This window comes from Cydia pomonella, chromosome 3 (assembly GCF_033807575.1).
Source record: "Cydia pomonella isolate Wapato2018A chromosome 3, ilCydPomo1, whole genome shotgun sequence".
Lineage (NCBI taxonomy): Eukaryota > Metazoa > Arthropoda > Insecta > Lepidoptera > Tortricidae > Cydia > Cydia pomonella.
This window is the reverse complement of record NC_084705.1, coordinates 23,561,015-23,584,119: the sequence shown is the minus strand read 5'-3', so window position 1 is coordinate 23,584,119 and position 23,105 is coordinate 23,561,015. Positions and strand designations below refer to the sequence as shown.

Genomic DNA, 23,105 nt, shown 5'->3' with positions numbered 1-23,105 from the left:
TATTCATAACATTTTAATTTCACAAATTATTTATGTTATTTAATTTAATAATAATTTCTTAGTTGTTAAGATTTTGACCATACCGATATTTGTTTTCATAAATAACAAGTAATTCTGTTTTTTTTATGTTAATTATTATTATCGTAAAAATAATAAATCACAAATGAAACGTCAAAAAGCTAATAAAAAACATAAATTTGTTTCCATATTGCACCTCAATTCAATTTTCCCAGGCGGACGAAATAATTGCGCGGCACGTCATTCACTAGTACTGGATAAAATATTTTTCGGGCATCCTCGTAATTTTGTTAAAAGTGTCGCAAATGTTTTCCTTTGAAAAATGTATACACTTTATGGAAAAATTCGCCCATCTTTATGATTATGAGCTAATTTGACAACCGCTGGATGGGAGAAAATAATTGGGAATTAAACGAGTATCACACATTAATTTTGTAAGTAAAACATTTTACTCGCACTACCTCATAAAATATTAGCTTAGATAATCTTGAAAATCACAATGACAAGTCAACTTTAGAGTAGATATTTATGTAAGTATAGATCGTCGGCCTGATTCGAAGAATGATTAAGACACGTTTGATCTTGGAAAGATCTTTAAAAGATCGATAACTAAACGACATGTTAAAATTGACCTTTATTTCGATTCCGCTGTGATCCCAATACGATATTTCTAACGTCAAATTGACATTGGTTTCCCGAATCGAGCTGCTTCTGCCAATTGGCAATTCTTGCAATTATCTAATTAGACGACAAACAAACGATATCTAAATGAGAACTTATCTAAACCAGAACTTATCTTTATTGTATCTCATTCTTCGAATCGGGCCGTACGTCATTGACGACGACGCGTGCTTTGACTCGTATTGTCATGTTATTAAAGGTTAGATTTGACAAATATGCGCGTCATCGTGGATGACACGAACTATATACCACATAATATATTCTAATAATAGCTATGTGGGTGAATTGGACTGGGTAGATTTATGTACAAAGATATTCCTCAAGGTGGTTAAATAGTTATTTATTTCAGAGAGATGTATAAATACTATTAAGTACTATTTTTCCGGATAACGTAGGCGGAATCAAAGTAATTTCCTGAGGGAGCCAGGCTGAGCTACTGATGCAGTGCCGTAATGTCTGTTAAATGTTCGGAAAATTGTATTTTCTTAAGTTGCTCACGAACTAGAACTTTATTTTATTCCCGGTACCGGATAAAGCTTTTTTTAATTTAGTATTTTCAAAATTAAGATATCCTAGTATTATGTATACATACTTTGATAAAAATAATTAAATTTGAAACGTCTAGTACCGTATTTTTTCTGGTTTACCGAGAAATATATACCGATATCAAGGTTACCGAGAAATTTAACCCCAAAATAACCCCAGGCGATTTAATCGGCTAATATAACCCCAGGCATTTACTGCGAATTTGTTATAAGTAGGTGTATTTTTTTTGGAAATGAGACATCGATTAGAAACCCTTTTTAACCCAGAATAAAACACTAACAAAAAAATCAAACTTTTCCCCGGAAAATGCAGTTTATAATTGTTCGGGTGCGTCATTCAATGTGGTTGACCCGTGATTCATCTTAACCGCACTCAATAGATGCACCACTGCACAATGAGCCAGGGCAGCCAATTAAATCTGACCACAATCCCGGTGCTCAAAAATCATATTCGTTGGAAACAATGCTTTGTATTTTAAAATTGCATAATACTTATAGGTACAGAACTGCAAGCTACAAACAAATTTAAAGTTAACCCAAAGGAAAAAAAATACACGTAAATATGTTTTTAAAATAGACATTATCTTTAAGAGGCTGTCAATACCTAAAGCGCGCACACTGTCTATTTGTATCGGAGTAAATGAGATAGCACTGTCGCATATTACTGGGCCTGGGCAAGGGAATAATAAGAAAAATATTTAAATAAAAAAAGTGGATTATTAGTGTAATATTTTACTCAACAGCGGTTTAGATATAAATGTTTTGAAATTGTGATTTTAATTGCAGACCCATAAGTAAAAACAATAAAGACATAAAACCGTTTAATTGTGATTTTAAGACCAATCTTTGCAATTATTTTCTATCGAGCCGATTTCGTTCAATCATGTATCGAATACAACCACGGTCTTTGAAATATAATTAATATGAACATATATTTTTCTTACTTGACTAAAACAAATAGTCTTTCTTAAAAAACTGTTTAAGTAACATCAATTTCAAGGACGTTGGGTGTTGACATCCTCTTAATGGATAATCAATATAAAACATATATGGATATAAATATAACCTAATTGACCTCCTTGACCTTGTTGATAATATAAATTTACTATATAAAAAAAAAAATCGCAACAAAACAAAAGTAGATACCTAAAGCTCTGGTTTCCTAGGATAAGTGTCGTCATACAAGGTGTTTATTCTGTAATCACTGCAATAATGTACGGGTTGAACATATAGGTCATACTGAGCAACTTTTACTATGGGACCAACTCCGAAATCTCGAAAATTTTTACTCTGCCATAGAAAATGTCAAGGTCAGACAGCCAAAATGTACGAAACAGCCATTTTTTTGCGATTTCGGGGTTGGTACCACAGTAAAAGTTGCTCAGTATGACCTTTATCTATATATTCACCCGTAAATGATTGTAGGTGACTAAATAAACATCCTGTATATCGGCCATCTCCTTATAACAGTCTAACTTATGGCATAAAGGATGCAGTCAGTGTGAGCGACACTGAGTCACATTTGCTTTCCAATTCAAAAAATATTTTACCTCGACTACGAGCTCGTATGTGTTATAATTTGACCTTAAGTTCCTTCTCAGCTACACGTCATCGGATGTCACACTTTTACTGGTTCACTTAAGTGTAGCGTCTGTAAATATTGTGAATGACGTGGTGCATGTCGCGCCTTTAATTGAGGGTTCGCGCGTAATGAGGGCCGTGGGCGACCCCAGCAGGTGCCACGTATTCTTTTAATGACTAGTTTCTGCCCATACCTGATCTAATTTTCAAGATTTTTCATTTCAAATTCAACAAAGCTACAATTCTCAAATAAAACTTGAATAATAATCTTACTGAGTTGATTTTTATATACTTTCTTTCCGTATTACCTAAATCTGTGATGTAAGTAATGTTTAATGGGATGATTCTATCTTAATAATAATAACTGATTATTGGAATAAATGTTGTGAGGAAAAATCCTACGATAAATCCTACTTCAATTAACCAACTGATTAGAATCAAGAAACTTCGTACAGCTTATTGAATGTATAAATAATCTAAGAATAACAAAATTCATAGTAACAACATGTTTTGATATTTCATGTAGGTATAATAGCTAATTGAACTGTTTAAGGAACCAGCCTGTTGTTGTTAAAATTAGCATGCTCCTTCATGGGTCACCTGCAACAAGGCCGATAGATCACGTTCAGTATGTAGGCCATTAATTGGCTGCCTTTTTATGACTAAGCTATGCGGCACCAGTGCATGCTGCACGTAGTAATTGTAACCTCCAAGAATCCATGACTCACATAAACAACAACCACCGCGACAAATCTATACCTGTCGGAATGTGAACCTTATCGTCTTAAACATACAAGTCACGTCAAAATCGCGATTTCTAGAAACAAAGAGGCACCAGTCGACCTTAGACATTCTTACGTAATATCCAGTCAGCACTATCGTGAGAACGTTTGACAAAAACTGCATTTGAAGTTAGACCTTGCATGATACCAGATTAAGTTTGAAATTGACCGTTGCTATCTGGAGTACCTGGTTGTGGTGACCGGTGTTGTGCACCGCTGCTGCGACGTGACCGGTTGTTATTCCATTCTTCAATGATAAATATTCAATGTTGTTAATTTAATAACTTCCAGGGATAAATTGACCTTATTATATTGCTAGCGGCAATATAAAGTACACTTTATTATAATTCCAAAAACTGGCAATTACAACATTTCAATATTGAAGTGTTCAATTTTATGAATAGTAATTTGGCCTTAAATTGGCACATTTTATGAGGTATTTTTGAATAGGTATGCATTAATGCTAGATAATTAGCCAAATAATCTGCGTGTTATGTGTAATACCTTGTCCCTGCCACAGGCTACTACCCTGTGGCAGTTTGTGACAAGGTATATTTAATGAACATTAATACAAGGAACCCGCAGGGCACCTAACCCCAACCTAACCTTCGGGCACGAAACCCTAACAACATGTAGCGTAGTAATTTAAAAGTGATGATCGTGCACCGCGCTTGTTGTGATCTTTCATAGGCTCTTTTCACACTATTTACTCGTACTATCTCTTGACTGGAAACTGTCAATTATTGTGGCCCGGTGGCCAGGCAGCCGATTTTTTTTCTATAACAGGACAAAGGCGTTCTCTTAGGATCTCCACAACAATGATCATGATTGGTGCCGTTACTATACATTACTTTCTTTTGTTAACCAGATTGCTGTGTTGGTCATCATAATCAACTAAGTATACTTATAAATATAGCTTCGTTACTGAACAAACTGAAAACCCTTTTACGTACTTACACAATTTATGAGGAAGCATGCAAATTTATAATAAGTATAACTGGCCACAAAACCATGTTCCAGCGCTACACAGCTATTTAGGTGTCTAGTTATGACCGTATGAATTACGATCTAATAAAATAAAGGTTCCGGAAGAGACACTTTTCACGTGTTTATAACTTCAGACAAATATTATGCTATGGTTTATGTCAGGGACTTTTTATTTGCACATAAAATTACATTTTTATTTACAATAGTGAACATGTGAATATGAAGGGTATCGGAAACAATATTATATGTTGGTCCGCGCAAATGCCTACAGGAGATTAGATTGAGAGGATTATTGAGAGCACTATCAAAAATTTTAAAGTCAACCCAAGTATTGATCAATTGGTGACATGACCGTCGGGCTTTGAATTTTTTGATTTGGATAGCTATGGTCACCCAAGCGTGCAATTGTCGAACCGGAAGGCAAGATAGTGAAAATTACGATGAAGAGGCTAACTCAAGTAATGACTCAAATATTCTGAAAATCAATTCTAAATTATTATTATTAATACTAGTGCATCTCGTTAGCAACAATGTATTAACGTTAGTTGAGATGTACAGATATCAATAACCGATTAAGATGGAATTTTCAAGGTTCGATTAGGCATCAAGTTCCTGTCCCTGAACGGCAGAGATGGGCATTTCGTAATTGATTCCTGATTTCATGATTACTCGAAATTACTTTTGGAATCTGATTACCGGTTCCCAGATTACTTTGTAATCTGACTAGCTGATTACTAAGTACAATTACATTTGAGGAATCAGGAATCATGTGTTGGAATATTAAAATTACTAGTAATTGGGAACCAGTGTAGATTCGTTATTACAGGAATGGATTACTTGATTCCTTTCAGATTACTTCAAAATATATTTTGTTATACATAAAGCTATATTTCTGACTACAGACGTAAAGTATATTTCGATTTACTATATAGATGCATCTTATTTGTATCCGGTGTGCAGATTTCAAAAATTATGCCCATTTGAAATCCAAAATGGCCATCATTTTCGAAATCTGTATTCCCTAAAACCTATAAAACGACATCCATGACGATTTTTATGGCATACTGCAAGGCCGCCATCTTGGATTCCAAAATGGGCATAATTTTTCGAAATCTCCACTCCCTAAAACCTACAAAACGACTTCCATGTCGACTTTTATGAGATACTGCATGGGCGCCATCTTGGATTACAAAATGGTCATCATTTTCGAAATGTGCACTCCTGAAAACCTATAAAACGATATCCATGACGATTTTTATCACGTAGTGCACGGCCGCCATCTTGGATTTCAAAATAATCATTATTTTACAGTAATTATAGAGTTTCACACATAAAATGTATTTGTCTTCTGGGATAAAAACGAAGGAAATTATTTTGACATTAAGTAATTGTAATTTAGTCTGGATAATATTACGTAATCAGATTACTCGAGTAATTGATTACCGAGGAATCACGATTACACTTGTAGTTAGATATATTCAATTCCGAAGGAATCAATTACGCAAGTAATCGGCGGGATTGAATACAGTAATTTAGATTACCAAAGGAATCGATCACTAAGGAATCATGATTACTGTAATGTAATGTGTAATTTAATTCCAAAAGTAATTGATTACGCCCAACTCTGCTGAACGGCGTGAACGAGTTTCAGTTACGTCAGGATGGCACGCACGCTTTGATTTTATCTAGACACAATATGTGTAATTGTTCTTTTTTATCACAACAATAAAGTATCATGTTCATGGATCGTGAATGTGAAGAATAATGTTGTAAATTATTGTTTAGTAGCTGTGTTTATTGTTCAAAGCGAACAATAATGAGGTTAATGGTCTTTGCAAAAAGGTTAAGTCTCATGGTCTTTATTTACCATCAATTTTCTTTAGCTTTCGGTATAATAAAAGTTGCTAGAATGCATGTCCATTAGGACGATTGATCACTAAGAGTCCCGCTAAACGGACGAGGCCAATATCGCAATTCTTGTGACATAATGATGAACAATCAAGTCAATTTGGGCAAAATCATGTGACACCATACTTGGGCAAATGATATGACATGACATTGGTATTTTTAGGGTTCCGTACCAAAAAGGTACAAAAGGAACCCTTATGGTGCGACTCTGTCCGTCCGTCCGTCTGTCACATTGCCAAATATCTCGAGAAGTACTTAAGCTATCGATTTGAAATTTGGAATAGTAATGAATAACGCTAACCCAAACATATTGGATGTGTAATTTTGTTATTTTATTTGTATTAAATATGGAAAATTCCCAATATAAAAAGGGGGCAAAATTTCTAAGTCTAGTTACTAGGTCAAGTGGGGTATCATTTGAAAGAGCTCAAATTGAACATTACAAAACATTTTTTTTCTCATAGTGAAAAAAATTGACTTATGAAGGAAAATGTGAAAAAAATACCATTCCCCCCCCCCCCCCCCCCCCCATTTATCTCCGAAGTTTACGAATATAAAATAATTGAAATTTTTACTTAATAATAACATTGTTAGAAAGATTACAGGAAAAATAAAATCAGACCTCTATCTTGATAACTTTTTTTTAATTAACAAAAAAACATTTTGTAGTTTAATTTGCAATTTAATCCCGTTTTCGGGTGTTTATTATAGTTGAAAGTCCTATGAGATCACACTAAAGGTACCATCTTTCAAATAAAATTAAAATTATTGAAATCGGTTCACATGATAAAGAATTATCCCTGAAAAACCAACATACATACAGATCGCACAAATTAGTTAACCAATTTGCCCATAGATGGCGCTGTACACAATTATACTAATAGTATACTTCTGCTCAAGTCTTTCATGAGAAAATTGAAAGTTTGTACGGAACCCTCGGTGCGCGAGGTAAACGAACTCGCACTTGACCGGTTTTTTTATTATAGACAATGATTACCTACACAAATTGACTATTAAACTCCACATTAAGCTCCACATAAGACTTGTGTTGTGGGTAGGTACTTAGACAACGATATACGAGTACATATTAAATAAATATCTATAAATACTTAAATATATAAAAAAACACCCATGACTCAGGAACAAATATCCAACCTTATCGTACAAATAAATGCCCTTACCGAGATTTTAACTCAAGACTAATCGGCTTCATAGGCAGAATAACTAGACGACTAGGCCAGAGGTCGTCAAAACACCTAAGCTCCTCTAAGTTTGATGTTATGATGTAGGAAAATAAAATTTACGTTATGTAAATGAAAATACAACGTTAAAACAAATACCAAAACATAAATATAACCACAACGGATTTCACGAGGATCAAATCATCTAATGGATTACAATCCATCAAGATGTTTGAACTGCAGGGTGTATCTATCAATCATAATAATATAAAATTAAATGCAAAATATATTTGCCTGATATCAACAGTATAACATCACATTTTAAATTTAATTCCTGGCGGTAATATCATATATTATATATGTAAATAAAGCAACGCACCCGATTGCAGTTCAGGTTGAATGGTTAAACAAAAAGCGCATAATGGACATTGTATGAGCTGCACCCACTCTTTATAGGAGTATATACACTGACGTCTAAAGGACGCAGAGAATGGTCGTGGGGCCGTGGTAATGGATTTGTACTCGTACCTACTGCAGCGTAGTTAATGCAAATCTGAGCTAAGTGGAGTTATGTATGTAGTAAACTCAGTTAAGATCATAGTCTTAGCTTGAGTATGTACGTAGAGAAATAGACCGATAACTGATGCTTAGGTACACACAGACTTTTTAAATACATTTTCATTTCTCATTCTCTAAAAGTAGGTCATTGCTGTTCTAAAAAGTGTGCAGAAAGTGATACGTTTCTTAACTAGAGCATTTTACTTTTTCAAAACGTTTTTTTATTTATTTTTTACGATAAACAGTTAAAATTTGGTTTTAATTTTTTTTATACAAATTGTATAACCATTTGATAAATAATGATATTTTTATCTAAATTGTTAACTGTAGTCTTGTTTTTAAATAGTGTAAAAGCCACCATTTCAGTCTCGGACTAATGCACGCTCGAACGCAGTGAGAGCGCCAAAACTACCTCGACAGAAATGTGTGCCTTTCATCCCTTGGTGAACAATCTACTATAAACTTATTCCTGGTCTTATATACACCGTGGGCTAGTAAAACCCAACAGATTTTAAAGGTGTAATCTTGACCGCATATAGATACTAAAATATCTTACAATGTTTTCTGAAATCGGTCTTGTTTTAGAGATAATGACAATTAGTCAAAAACGCATTATTGGCTGCGACGCTGCCAATATGTGACTTGGTTTAAACATACCTATTGACAGGCATTAAAGTTTTAATTAAGAAACGCACAATTATTATCTGTAAATAAAAAAAACGACTTATTTTTCGCCTTGATGTAAAAAGAAATAACATGTCGAGTGCAGAAAACGCAAACAATGAATTTCTTTTGGCAAAGAAATTTTTTTTAGCCGAATTTAAACAAAACTCATATAACATTTCTTGCTCCTTATTACCTCAGGAATGCGTGGTTAAAATCTATCGGGTTTTACCAGCCCACGGTTTACTTTAGGTGCAATTAAAATATAAAGATTTCATAGGAATATAACTTAGAAATCTTCAAATATGACGAAATACTTCAAATCATCAAACATCAATAAAATGCTGGGTTTTGGCATAAATACGTAATATTATCTGAATAAGGAGTTATTTAACTGAACTCGACCGAATTAGGGCCAATTTAGAGGGGTCATGAAATTTACGGCTATGGCAGAAAGGTAAAGGTTAAATTGTCATATTAGGTAATCTTGTCCGGGTCAACGATTTCGTGAGATATGGCTTATTTAGGGCCCTGATTAGAAGTCAACGGTGTTATTTTGGGCGGAACCATAAATTTGGAAATGTGTCGTTTTATATAGGCTGTCGCATTACGCATGTTGCTCGTTGTTAATTTTGCCATATGGCCTTGATGATGCCGATAAATTACAGCGGAACTTTCATAGTGTATTAGATAAATTTATATATATATTTATTTGTGCTGTTTTTTTCCCTGCTCTGCGATAAGATTGTTGCTTAGTTTTTTTATGTTAAATTGCTGTATTTAGTCATGTTTTCATTGTGCACAAAGAATATTATTATTAAATCTACACACTGCGGTGATTTCCTGTCCCGTAGTTATGTGTCACACTCACAGCTAGTGCGCTCTCCAAAATTATTCTCAGTTGGACAGTGGACTCGGTGCCTTTGTTAATTATATCCAAATGCCAAAAGCAATGGAGCCAGCAATTTCCAGTTTGAGCGACTAAAAGGCTTTTCCGAAGTTCTCGTAATATGAAAACTGTTTTACAACGTCACGTCGCCGACAACCGTAACACGTAGCTTCTACTAAAAGGAACAAGCTTTCAATACATTTTATTCTAGCGTCGACATTCTCTTCTGTTATTGGACCTGTAGACACGTAGCAACAATGCGTTATCGGAGATCATACATAAAATGGCCCTCTTGACGATTAGCTTACTCGTTGTGAATAGCGGCCAAAGTATTGACAGCCGTCGAACAGCTAAACGAGTATCGTTAAAGTTGCCGAACTGTACCTCCTTAATTACCTACGAATAAATCATTGTTATCTTGCTCGTTAAGTCATTAGAGGAACTCTTTCCAACTTTGCAATACTGACAACCTTGATTCAATCTCTCAAAGTTTACTTTCGTGTAGCATTTTTTTTTTCATTGTTTAATTAATAAATGGTGCTTAAACGCTAATGAGCTTTTTAATCTTATCGTCAGATTATGCTTTCCTGGTCGCTTTCATAGAACATATAAACGAATCAATTTAACATTTTGTATAATTTGGGCAATCGTTTTATACTGTGATAGGTACACTATGTGTATTATGACTGCGTTAAAACACATATTTAGCAATAACTAAGTGCTAAATCCTCGAGAGAGTTAGCCACGGACCTGCTTGATATTTTTATCTGAACACCATTGTAGTTACTTTACTCGGACGTACTTATCATAATTTAGTTGTTAATTTTTGTCGTTTTGTGGTACGTATTGTCTGTAAGCTGGTGTGTTTTTATAGCTTAGCAGCACGCTGCCACTACGTCTCGCACAAAGTCCATCAACGACTCCATTCTAATTCCAACCCTGACCCGTATTTTGTAAGTTTATGTACCTAGTCAAGTTGTTTTACTGGATGCCCGCGTATTTATTCGAGCGACATGTACTTAATCAGAGACTGAAAGTACGTGTAAATTGAAACTAATCTGTTTAAATGAAGCCTTAAAGTTTGGTAACACAAAGCGTCTGGCGAAGGACGCGTTTACCTACAGCTGACTACGGCATATAAGGCTGCCGACAAGTTTTCAGTTGCTAAATAAGTAGTATCGAAGAAAACACTCGTTTGCAGTAATGCAAAATATAACCCCATAACTAGTTTTTATTTAATTCCCTGTCCACTGTGTTCGTGTGTGACCACTTTTTTGGTAATTTACCATAAGTACAATAAATAAAGTGTAGGTATACAATACATAGTCCGCGATAGTGCAATACGTGATATTTTGCCAGCGATCTGGCCTGAAAATAGATATGAAAAATGGCGACTGAAACATTGAAATCGTCTTGATTGATTAACAGAAGCTTTTTATTAGCTTTCCGCACAGTTGCTTGATCAGGTGCTTGTAACGATCGACGAAGACAGTTTTAAAAGAAGACCTAAAACTTTGTAACTGTATGCGACAAGTAATTTTAAAATATAAATACGAGTAGGTGTCCAAATAAGTTTTTGGCAAAAACTTTATATTTCGTACATCCGTCCGCCTTCATCGCTGACTGTAGTTTTCTTTCCATACTGACAGGCAACTAATATTCATCGAGGCAATTCTAAAAACCCCAAATTAGGTTGCGTTGTTTTATCACAGAGTTCCTATGGTCACCTCCTGTCTCCGTCATCGAATCAGCTCGATGGTACCATATTAATAATTACATTGTCACCCGACTTTCATTATGTATCCGAAATTTCAGGTCAATCGGAAAACGGAACGTGGGTCACATTTAACTTATAAGATTTCATTTAAATAAAAGCTTGTTATTATTGGAAAAGTATTAAGACTGGGTTAGGAAATGGCGTTATAAACTTGCGTGACGCTTGGTAACTCGTAATCATCGCGTCAGAATATAATTTCCGAGTCAGCCCGCAGAGTGCGATTCCGGCGAGTAACGACCCGGGCCCAATTGGTTTCGTTATGATAAAGATGGCTGTAAAATAGAAACAACCCGCGATGTTCTATGTATTAAGTAAAGCCGACTTGTTTACGTGCGAATGGATGATTACTCTTTCTTCTTTCTTGAAGTTTTATAACTCAAGTGCATAGGGCACGTTTTGTTCTTAGCGAATGTAACCGTGAATAATTGTGTCTCGCTCGCTCACCGGAGCGGCGTGCGAATCCGCATCGATGTTAATACAAAATGCACAATTGCACACGCAGCATGCTAATTGATTTATTGTTGTGGTAAACATAATTAAACGGAAATGTGATATAATTAAATTATTAGCTAATTATACAGAACACGATACAAATTGTACCATAAATATTTTAAGCATCATATCCTATAAGTTCTATAAGTTATAGTTTGTATTAGACAACTCATTGTGTACCACTGGGGTGCTCGGACTATTAATACGCGAACTTGCAAGTGATACCGTTTTGTCTCAAGAAAGTTTTCTAAAGGTATTAAGAGGAAAGTGGGCATCCACGCACGACCGCTTCTTCATGACAAGCGTAGGTCATATTTTCCTCTCTGGATATTAACGTTGTAGGAAAATATTTTTACAAAATTTGTTCTAAGTATAATAATTACCTACAGCTATTTCCCTTTTTTTCGATTTTATTAAGTTTTAAAAATTTATCTTGGATTTGTTTTTCTCTCCTAACTCCTATATTAAAAAGAAGAATTTCAAACGAAAGGGCATAGCAATGATTATACTCGTAATACATGAAATGGTGTTATATATTTTCCATAATGCGAAAATCCAGAGAGGAAAAAGGGGACTACGTTTGTATGGAGAAGAGCCTGCCCACTAGGAAGTGGAAAACTTTCTTAGGTACTAGGAATAAGAATAAGAATTCGTTTATTGTTTACCGCGTCAAACAAGATGTTAAAATGATACAGAGTCACAACGGCTACACTAATTAATTTTAATCAGGTACACAATTAAACTTCTGATAAGGCCTAATGTAATGTCACATGTGTCCTACGATTTTTACCGAACTCTCGTCACGAAGAGCTCCTTGAATAACATAGTAGATTCAATTTCCATGTAAGTAATTCAATATTGTTTTCGTACTCGGCTCCAATCCAATAACTGAATTCGGGGTACTTCAGGTATTTTCCTACGCACATAGGTACCTACATCTAGTTTGACATACAGACAAATACGTATTATTGTACTTTTCTCTTAATTTTAATCATCGCATCACAAACAAAGTACGACATATATTTGTGGATATTCTCTTTTTCAATTTACAATATTATAACCACTACTTAGTTTAAGTTCGTAGATATATACATGTGAACCGAATTCAAGAAATATTCTTTTATTTGAAAGGTAGGTGTTTTTAATGTAATCTTATAGAAATTTCAAGTGTAATAAACACACATAAAAATTGGTTAAATTGCAAACTGAATTCGGATTTTTTTTTTGTTAATTAAAAAAAGTTGTCAAGATTGAGATCTGATTATATTTTTTCTGTAAAATTTGTAGTAATGTTAATATTATATAAAATTTTCATAATTTTTCATCAATAAAAGAATTCCGAATTTCTCATTCGGAGATCAGGGGGGGGGGGGTTATTTTTTCACTTTATCCTTCATATTTCACTTTTTTTCACTATGAAAAAAATGTTTTATAATGTTAAATTTGAGTTCTTTCAAATGATACCCCACTTGACCTAGTCACTAGACTTTTAAATTTTGCCCCCCTCTTCATTTTGTGCATTTTCCATAGTTACTAATCATATCAGTAAAAATACTTTCAATGTGTCTGGGTTAGCGTTGTGCATAACTATTCCAAATTTCAAATAATAAATTAAGTGGTTCTCGAGATATTTAGCGATACGACAGACAGACAGACGGACGGACGGACAGTCTCACTATAAGGGTTCCTTTTGTACCTTTTTAGTACGGAACCCTAAAAAATGGATACCAATGGTTGGAAATTTTCTTTCCGCAATAGGTCTACTTTGTTTCAACCTTGAACCATGTCGGTAATTGCCAACAGGGTGGTAATAGTAACACGCTACATTGTAATTTGTACGGTTAGGATTTTTTCTACTTACTTAAAAGTAAGGTCACATAAATAATTGTCGCCTAATTTCAAAACAGCCAGACGATTTTTAACAGCAATATTTGAGCATATTGTCATTGTACCATACAACGTAAATTGGCATGTAAAATTGGTAAATATGAACTGGTCAGGGTGCTTAGCCAACATGCCAATCGTTTGCGCCGTAGCGAACGATACGCTAATGTTTCTTTGTTGCATTATTATGGAAGAATGACAGAATGAGGTTAAATTGGCTTCTTAGCTAAGCCCCCAGTACACATTTCGATAAGCAATACCTCTCAAGAAGGTTCGTTCTTTTGTTTTTAAACGTCAAATTGGGACACAACGTCTTGGCATTCAAACATCAAATAGTAAAAGATTCGTAATTTGTTGTTAACTGTGTAAACCTACAAATAAAACAAATTAAGTTTGAGAAAAACACTATACAAAACTTGGCGAGAAACGGGTTTGCCGGCCGCGTATCCCTATCCATCCTCACTCGCTCGGCCGTCTATCTATATCTACTTGGCCTGCAACCCTTCGTGAGGACCACGAAATATTATAATAACCTTATTAATTACCTAGTTATGTGGGGAGGACTGACTCACAAGTAATTAAGGCACTTAACAAGTTTCCAAGCAGAGTTGTGTTGTTATCGTAACAGCAAATAAACTTAAGGATATTCAAAAAAGTTCATTCAAGTCGTTTTATTGTAGTCGAGTCAGAAAAATTCAAACTGCAAAATTGGAAACCGGTTAGATTTTCCTCATAGTAATTGTATTAGGTATATCAATGACCACAACACCTATATCTAAACAACCATTCATTCAAATCTAGCGTTTACATCTTTGTGATAAGGCCTAGTAAACAATATATCAATATGTACCTACCATAACCTTCGTGCAGCAATCTATCTAGGTATAAATGGAAGCACATTCCTTCGTAGATTGTATAAACGCCTAGTTCTATTTTAGAGCAATTATCGTTCCAACACTACACGTTTTTAAGAGGCATTTGTTTGCGCAAGCGCAGCGGTGAACCTGTCAGACATAATATTTATTTGTTTTACAAGGGAGGGGGCACCCCTCGTGCTAATACTGATACTCAAACAAAAGAAAGATTCCAAAATTTAACCACGAATGAATGAATAGGTGAATCCTGAGCGTTGCGATGAGGGTTTTATGGCACGAGGGTCAAACAAATTTTGCCACCAAGTGAAGTATTTATGTATGTAGACCAACGCGAGTAAAATACCAACTGTAAAATTAATCAAATCAAATCCAAAAGAACGCTATTTAATACTTATCATTTTAAATTATCATTACATTATCAATTCGATACGACCAGCTAATATGAGGTAATAGCTCTAAAGCATCAAATTACTTTACCACCCTTGTAGATAAAATGCAGTTTTTGAAGAATAAAGAAAACCTTTACAAGCGGGTGTGGTGAAAAATACCTACCTGCCACACTAAGTAATAAGTAACTAAATAATCAGTCATAGCCTACCATTAAAATTAGTAGTAGTAAAGTAAAGTAGTAGGAATATAATTTAAATTTAGATGTAAAATTAAATATCAAACAAATTAACTTTCGTCAATTTCTAATATTTAAGCAAGCTTAATAAAGGCTATGCAAATATAATTCACTTATTCGTATCGTAGTGGTATTTGATACATTTACAGGCACGAAAACATCCAGTGTAAAATAATATTATGTATTCTGTGCGAAGTTTTGATAGGTATATTTGCTAATGGTACGGTAATTGAAATCGCGTTGGGCAAGTAATTTTGTCGCCTTGAAAATTAGTACTGTCACGTTACCCTAGCTAAATTATCGCTTGCTCTATGTGCCTACTTATACTCGTAGTTGTGTAAAAAAGTCTTATACTTACGTAGTTTTTGTACCAATATTGTTAATAAATATTTTTTAGAACTAGGTATAAATGTCGGACAGACGGCGCTTTTGGAAAATCTAGTACCTGCTCTAGGTTTAGCTCGGTCTCATTTACAAATTGCAGGCGGAAATTACTGAATAACCTATATAATTAATAATAAGAATTCCCGTTCTGTAAATATATTAAATGTATTCAAAATGCTGCATTCAAAAAGTTTTACTGGGTCGTCAACTCAGGATATCCGCTTTATGTCCGCAACAGACCACCCATAAAATATCACGTGTAGAATAACTTTACGCGGCCCCCAGCAACCGTGTGCAGTAGCCCCAGATCACCTTAACTGCAAGATGGAGCTTAAAAATGAAATATTTTGCAGCAACTGAACGAACTATTCAATTTGATGCACCTTAATAGTCGACAATCACAAAGAATAATATATAAATTTGATGCTTAAGGCAAAAAAAAAAAAACATTTTTGGTACACACCTTTGTCACTGGCTGTAAAATAGAATAAAATACAATTATTTTTATTCGTAAATACACACGAGACAAATTACATAATATATAACAAAAACAGAAAGAATAAAGTGCCACTAAATGGCCTTATCTCGGCATACTTTACTTTTGTTTCCACAGGCAACTAATACTCATCGAGACTATTCTTATAATAGTTGTTTTGTCATAGAGTTCCCATGGCCATCTCCTGTCTCTATCATCAGATCAGCTCTATGTAGGTAATTTTCGTATGTATGCGAAATTTCGGCTTAATCGGAAATCGGGAAGTTGGTTAAACTTAGCTTCTAAGATTTGACCCACACTAACTAACTAACAGGACACTCTCTGAAACTGACACGGATGCAGAGTAGGTACATATGTAGTAGCAACCCTAGACGACACTTCCTAACTAACCCGTTTGCCCAGTCAGTTAATCATCAGTGACCAGTGCACCCTCAGTAAATTCTTTTAAAAAACAGACTCGATGAACATTTTCCAAAAGCTCAAATCATAAGTGGACTTTGATGTACGCGTATCAGCTGTAAGTTGCCGGTGCATTCATATACATAATAATAAAGATCTGAACGCCATAATAATGAAGACGTGAAAGGAGATAATCAGGAAAGTAGACCTCGTCACAGTATGGGACAAACGCTGAGAGAATGATGAAGATGGTTATACTACAAATGTAAATTTTTGGATGCAAATCATTGATGCTGCTCGCAACGTGGCATCTTACAGGTGTAATTTGCACATAGGCATATGTCCGATGTCTGTGGGCTTAGGACGAGAGCGCCGCGACTTTTTAAAACTGAATTAATTGAAGTATGTCTATCTCATGAACGAGAGAATGTCGCTGCGCTCTCGTACTAAGCCTAATACTATTTAGTCTATGATAGTAGGTTTTGGGTTTCCACCAACGACGGTACCTGTCCCATTACCTTCAAGAATATAACTAACTATTGATCATAACAGACATAAGTAGGTATAGATACTGTAGAAGCGGTGCACAAGTTGTATTTAAATCGCTGACCAAATATTATTTCCACTACCGGCTTTTTCTAAAAGCTCGCACATCGATATCGTTTTTCGCTAAGGATCAGTGTGGGACTACTGCCTAAGGCGGTGCGGAGCGGAAAATTTCATATAAGTAAATAGTCTACATGAAATTTCAATTTAACCCCGGAATAAAGAAGAAAAAGAAGTAAATATATATTATCAATACCTATATCTACATATCTTACCAAAATTATTATTTTACCAAGCCCAATTAAACTTGAAACACCATAGTTTTTTTAAACATGCTCAATTTTTCCCGCCTACGGAGCCCAGGAACTATTTGAGTCAGTTATGGGTAAATAAATATATCTGACATCTAGGTCGATCTAATTTAAAAAATATTCATTTTTGACGGAATCTCATATCCTGATATCGTTCGGTATACAATGTAATCCTTTTGGCATCCCCTTTTGCACGACAAACTTGGCTAAGTTTTAAAAGAACCTAGGAGCAAACGTGATTTGATTTGTACCTTTAACTATTGGTTTGAATCGCATCAAACAAAAGGCAAAACGAAATTTAAAATATGCCTTGTTACACGAAAGATAAATAACATATCTATAGCTCTTTCTTAGAAAGAGTCTTCCCCCGGAAAAAATAATATCAATAGAAACCTGCCACGTAAATCATTGCCAATCAAAAAATAAAAAAATGCTTTGATTCATATATATCTTGTCTATGAAAAACAGGACTCGTTCCATTCTGATTTGTACGGCTACCACCAGTTTGACACTGACACTAGCGTGTGCGTAACTTATTTTCTATGCATCTCGCTCGTACTCGCATATTAGTGCGAGCGAGGTATATAGAAAATAAGTTACGCAGACGTTACCGAATATGTCAGTTTGACACTGCTACTTAAGGCAGTCGTGGTAAGGCTACTACTAATCTCGTCGGGTCTGGATGTTTGTGAGGATCCCTTGAACTGTTATTTCGATTATTATGAATTAAACGTGTATTCATAAAATCCAATCCAACAATCCTATTAATTTGGTACGAAGTCTGGGTAGATCGGAAATTGGCCGTATTTCCTGGCTACCGGCTTTAGTCCGCGCCGCGATTGGCTTTAGTCAAATTTAATTTAAGTTAGACCAGCCCATACGTAACGGCTTCGCGTACATACTACATATATGGATATTGTAATCGGGACGAGTCACAGTTTAGCATGTTGTAGGATAAAGCTATGTGATCGAAACGTGAAATACATCAGCAAATGTAATTAACGCAATAAAATCTTTTCAATTTTGTTCATCGTTTCCAATTTCGTTTTGATTATCTATCTTAACCCTTATCTGTACCCGTACCATGATTCACAGACAATGTCAAAACTGACATATACGCTATCGAGAACGTAATTTACTTTCTATACATCTCTCTTGCACTTATATGCGAGTACGAGCGAGATGCATAGAAAGTAAGTTACGTTCTCGATAGCGTTTATGTCAGTGCCGAACTGATGGTAGCCACACAGGGCTGACAGTTTTAAAACGACAATCGAATATCAGTCTTGCTCGTTGTTTTTAGGACCTGTTTAAATATTGATTGAGTAGTACGAGTATTTAATGCGAGTTCATAATACATGTTCTGCTTACGTTTAGGAGCAAATATTGAGGTCGCACTAAATACTAATCAAAGTGTAAATACGCCCTTACCCTGTAATGTCGGCCCGTTATCTTTGATGACAAAGATGCATGTTTTATCTTATATCTATCACGTAAATGCCACTTTCTAAAAGGCCTATTATTAGGCCGACAAAATGATAGCCTTAAAATTGCGAAGCATTTTTTAATGAACTCTATAAAGCAACAATATCAAGGGCTCCATTCTCTAGACATTTCTCTGACACCTTAACAAAATGAGACTCGTTTAAGTTAAGAATAATGGAAAACATAAATTACATTTGAATTCGGTGGGCTCATGACGATAAAATATTTGGTTGTAGCAATTGAGGACAAAACATAAGTACGTAACTAAAAGTTATGATTAATTATATTTTACAATCTTAGGTATCATAATAAATTGTTAGTTATGTAACTGATTGCTCGCGTCAATATAGGCAAAAGTTACAGGTACAGCAGCAAATTTCCGATTTCAAAATGTCTTTAAAAAATTAAAATATATAAATGATAACTATTAATTTTTAAGAAAAGAAGACACTTAAATGCACATTTTCGTTTTTGAAAATCACATTTTCTAAATGTCGACTTTCGCTGTGTACGTATTCCCCCAAACTTTTTAGAATATTACGAAATTAATGCAAAACTTACTAAGTAAAATGTCCTTGGTTAGATACTTACGCCTCCATTTACCTATGCACACTGCTCTGCTGGCCAGCAATCCATTATTACTAATCAATCCGCAACACTCGAAACTAAAGCACTCCTCCTCATCTCACTTGTATTCCGATTGAACATTATTTGAATTTGAAATCGGAAATCTGCCGCTTGATACTCTGTATACATATATAATAATACATTTATATATTTCATAAGAAATACGAGCACATACGAGTATATAATCGTTACAATATGCGTCCCGCCGGAAATTACATAATATAAGGTGTACTTTACCTCGTCATTCACGGAACTAAACATTACCTCATATGCTTTTATCCGCCGCGGCCCATTCTACCCTGTTCACCGGGCCCGGAAAAATAACCCGCCATCACATTCCTGCCATGAAACCTTTCCAACCCGACACAATACACATTTAATTTAGCCGAAACTATATATCTCTGTTATATTGTTGTAGTTGATTTATTTTTAAGTTTGTTGTAATGTTTACCAACTTATGTCATTATATATACTTATTAATATTTTTATGCTTATAACAGATTCATTGAAAGTAGGCCTTGTAGTATAACACCACGGAGTTCCTATTCTTTGAATTTTCGGGAATGAATTTAATGTAAGTTTAGAGTCCATATAACGAATCATTCTGTATAAAAAAATCATTCACAGTAACCTAGCTATTATGGAAGTATAAAATACTCGGACTTAAGCTTTACAATACTAAATATTAGGATTGATTGAAATTACACTTAAACAATTATTCACAAAACAACATTGATTTAATTTTAAGTAAATATAAAAAAAAAAATAACATGGGACATCTTACACAGATCATGCTAGCCCCAAACTAAACAAAGCTTGTACTATGGGTACTAGGTGACGATAAACAGGTACTTATATAGATATATGCAAAATATAAAAAACACCGATGACTCAGGAACAAATGTCTGTGTTCATCACACAAATAAATGCGCTTACCGGGATTCGAACCCAGGACAATCAGCTTCGTAGGCAGGGTCACTATACCCACTAGGCCAGACTGGTCGTCATAGCTTATAGCTTATATAAGTTCTCTGACAAGGATGAGGATAAATGCTACCACTACCAAATTTACTCTTATTTAATTGTTTTCTATATATTTTAAGTAGGTGCCAATTCAGTGAATTGTGCCCTGATTATTTACTTGATTAAATAGAAATTGCTTATTCCTGAAAATTACACAAGATAGATTGAACAAAAATTGTTTTGAATATTTTGTAAAAAAAATTACCTTGTACAGTCGCCACAAGGACAAGAAAACAAGGTGATCGCAAATATTTGAAAGCAACTTATTCTCAAGATCTCTAAGTGTATCCGTGTGCATTTATGTTTACGTTCAGATATTTTTGAAACTATGAAACTGATTTATTTTTTTGCTATCGCAATCGCACGTAACCACCCCACTTTCCGAACCACCGACGATATCCTGTGATAAATATATCGTTGATATGATACATTTTTTAAAATTCTTATCGGTATATTTGTTTTGTCCGCAGTGACCACTGACCAGTCGCATTGAAGTGAACGGCTGACCCGAATGTAGCGGTTTATGGAGGAGTGCACTTACTTCGCGAATCATGGTGAGTGTTATGGTAATGTTACGATGAGAGAAATAGGTGCCAGCCGTAATTCAGCTGTTTATAGCTTACTCTTAATCTAGTTATCGATGATTGGTGGCTGAAGCTTTATTTTATTGTAAGTAGTTACATTGATTTGTCAAAATAATTCTGTGTTTTAATGTTTTTTTTTTCTAGTAAAAAAAAAAAAACAAATCTAGATTTGAGAAATAGAAGAAAACAAAAACCAAGGTGTATTTTGTTACAGTGTAAAAATTCGTAAAATAGTTCCGCTCTCAAGCATAGAACGATCTCGTTAATATGAGTAAAATAACATATTTCTCAAATATAGAAAGTTGGATAGTTACCTATAGTTAATTGTATAGCTACCTATCGAAATTAAACACAGATTTTCGTATTCTATTTCATATGGCGTGGAATAACAACGTAGGTATTAATAATTCGCGACAATCAAATAAAGCGTTCTGAATACACAATCAGTGTACCACGTACAAACATAGAGGTACACGGATGGTGTGCACAGTAGGTAATGAGAGAATTGTTTCGTATAATTGGAAGTCTACATAATAATATAAACTCGTAGTTTTTGGATCGGTTGGTATTAAAATGGTCATACAATTGTCTGGATACAGTATCCGTATAATAACACGGATATCACAGTTATTTTATGCTTTTAGCTTTATTCTTCAGTCAGCATCAAATAGTAACAGTCTAAGTGGCCAAAAATATCGTAAAACGCGTTTGTTACCCTGAAAAAGTGATCCAACATATTTAGTTCCTTGGCCATCACTATTTATTTGATGCTGCCTGTAGAATAAAGCCAGAATCATAAAATAACTTACGTGATTTCTGTGTTATTTAACTGTGGGTATGTAAAAAACGGTTTATTCGTTTTCTGGATGTATGATTATGTGCATGATAAGGGATAACAGGATACCATCATCTTCATCATTATGATTATTATATAGTTAAATTAATAGAAATATTTTCCATAGTCCGGGTTCAAATCCTGGTAAGAGCATATATTTGTGTGATGAACACGGATATTTGTTTCCGAGTCATGGGGGTTTTCTATGTACTTAAGTATTTATAATTATATATTATATATAACGTTGCCTAGGTACCTACAACACAAGCCTTATTGGGCTTTTACTGTGGGACTTAGACAATTTGTGTAATACCTAATGTCCTATAAGTAATATTTATTTATATTCACGTTTTGAACATTCAAATTCTGTTCATATATATTCCGCACTGAACAGAATAAATTCAATAATGTTCAAATTTCACAGCATCCCGAGGGTGAAAATATATCTTCTCGGTCGCAATACACTCAAATATAACCGGATTGGATGTCTCATTTCATAGGGTCTAGTTTTTAGCGGGTTCAATTTTGAACTGTTGTCTCGTACGACTAGGGTCGTCGACGCGATGTGCGTGCTTTAGTGTTAATTCAAATAGAATATATCCGGCCAATTTTCCAGCCAGTTGAGACAAACATGAGCGTTGATTCGAGGCCAATTCGAGTTTTGGTTATTCGATCTTTCCGATATGATACTGATCTGTCGGTGTCAAAAGTGACATTTCTTCAACTAAAAGCAGTTTAAACTGACAGATCAGTATCAGAAGCAAAGATAAACTTTAACCATTTCACCTTAATGTAGAACTTGTCTGATTATAATATTGCTCACAAATTGTCAAAAAGGGCCTAATGCAAAGTCCGATATTTCGAAATTCTGCTTATCTTAGGGTCGGCAACGCGCATGTAACACCTCTGGAGTTGCAGATGTCCATAGGCTACGGTGACTGCTTACCATCAGGTGGGCCACATGCTTGT

General features: G+C 34.7%; 1 protein-coding gene across 3 annotated transcripts in view; it reads left to right on the top strand.

Moving 5' to 3' along the window:
- The window catches only part of LOC133516363 (chaoptin), a 62,918-nt gene that overhangs the window by 14,924 nt on the left and 24,889 nt on the right, over positions 1 to 23,105 (top strand). For all 3 annotated transcript variants that reach the window (XM_061849273.1, XM_061849272.1, XM_061849271.1), the window contains exon 2: positions 21,188 to 21,271. In XM_061849273.1, coding sequence (XP_061705257.1) covers positions 21,269 to 21,271 — 3 coding nt within the window. In that variant the 5' untranslated portion in view covers positions 21,188 to 21,268. The remainder of the gene's footprint in view (positions 1 to 21,187; positions 21,272 to 23,105) is intronic.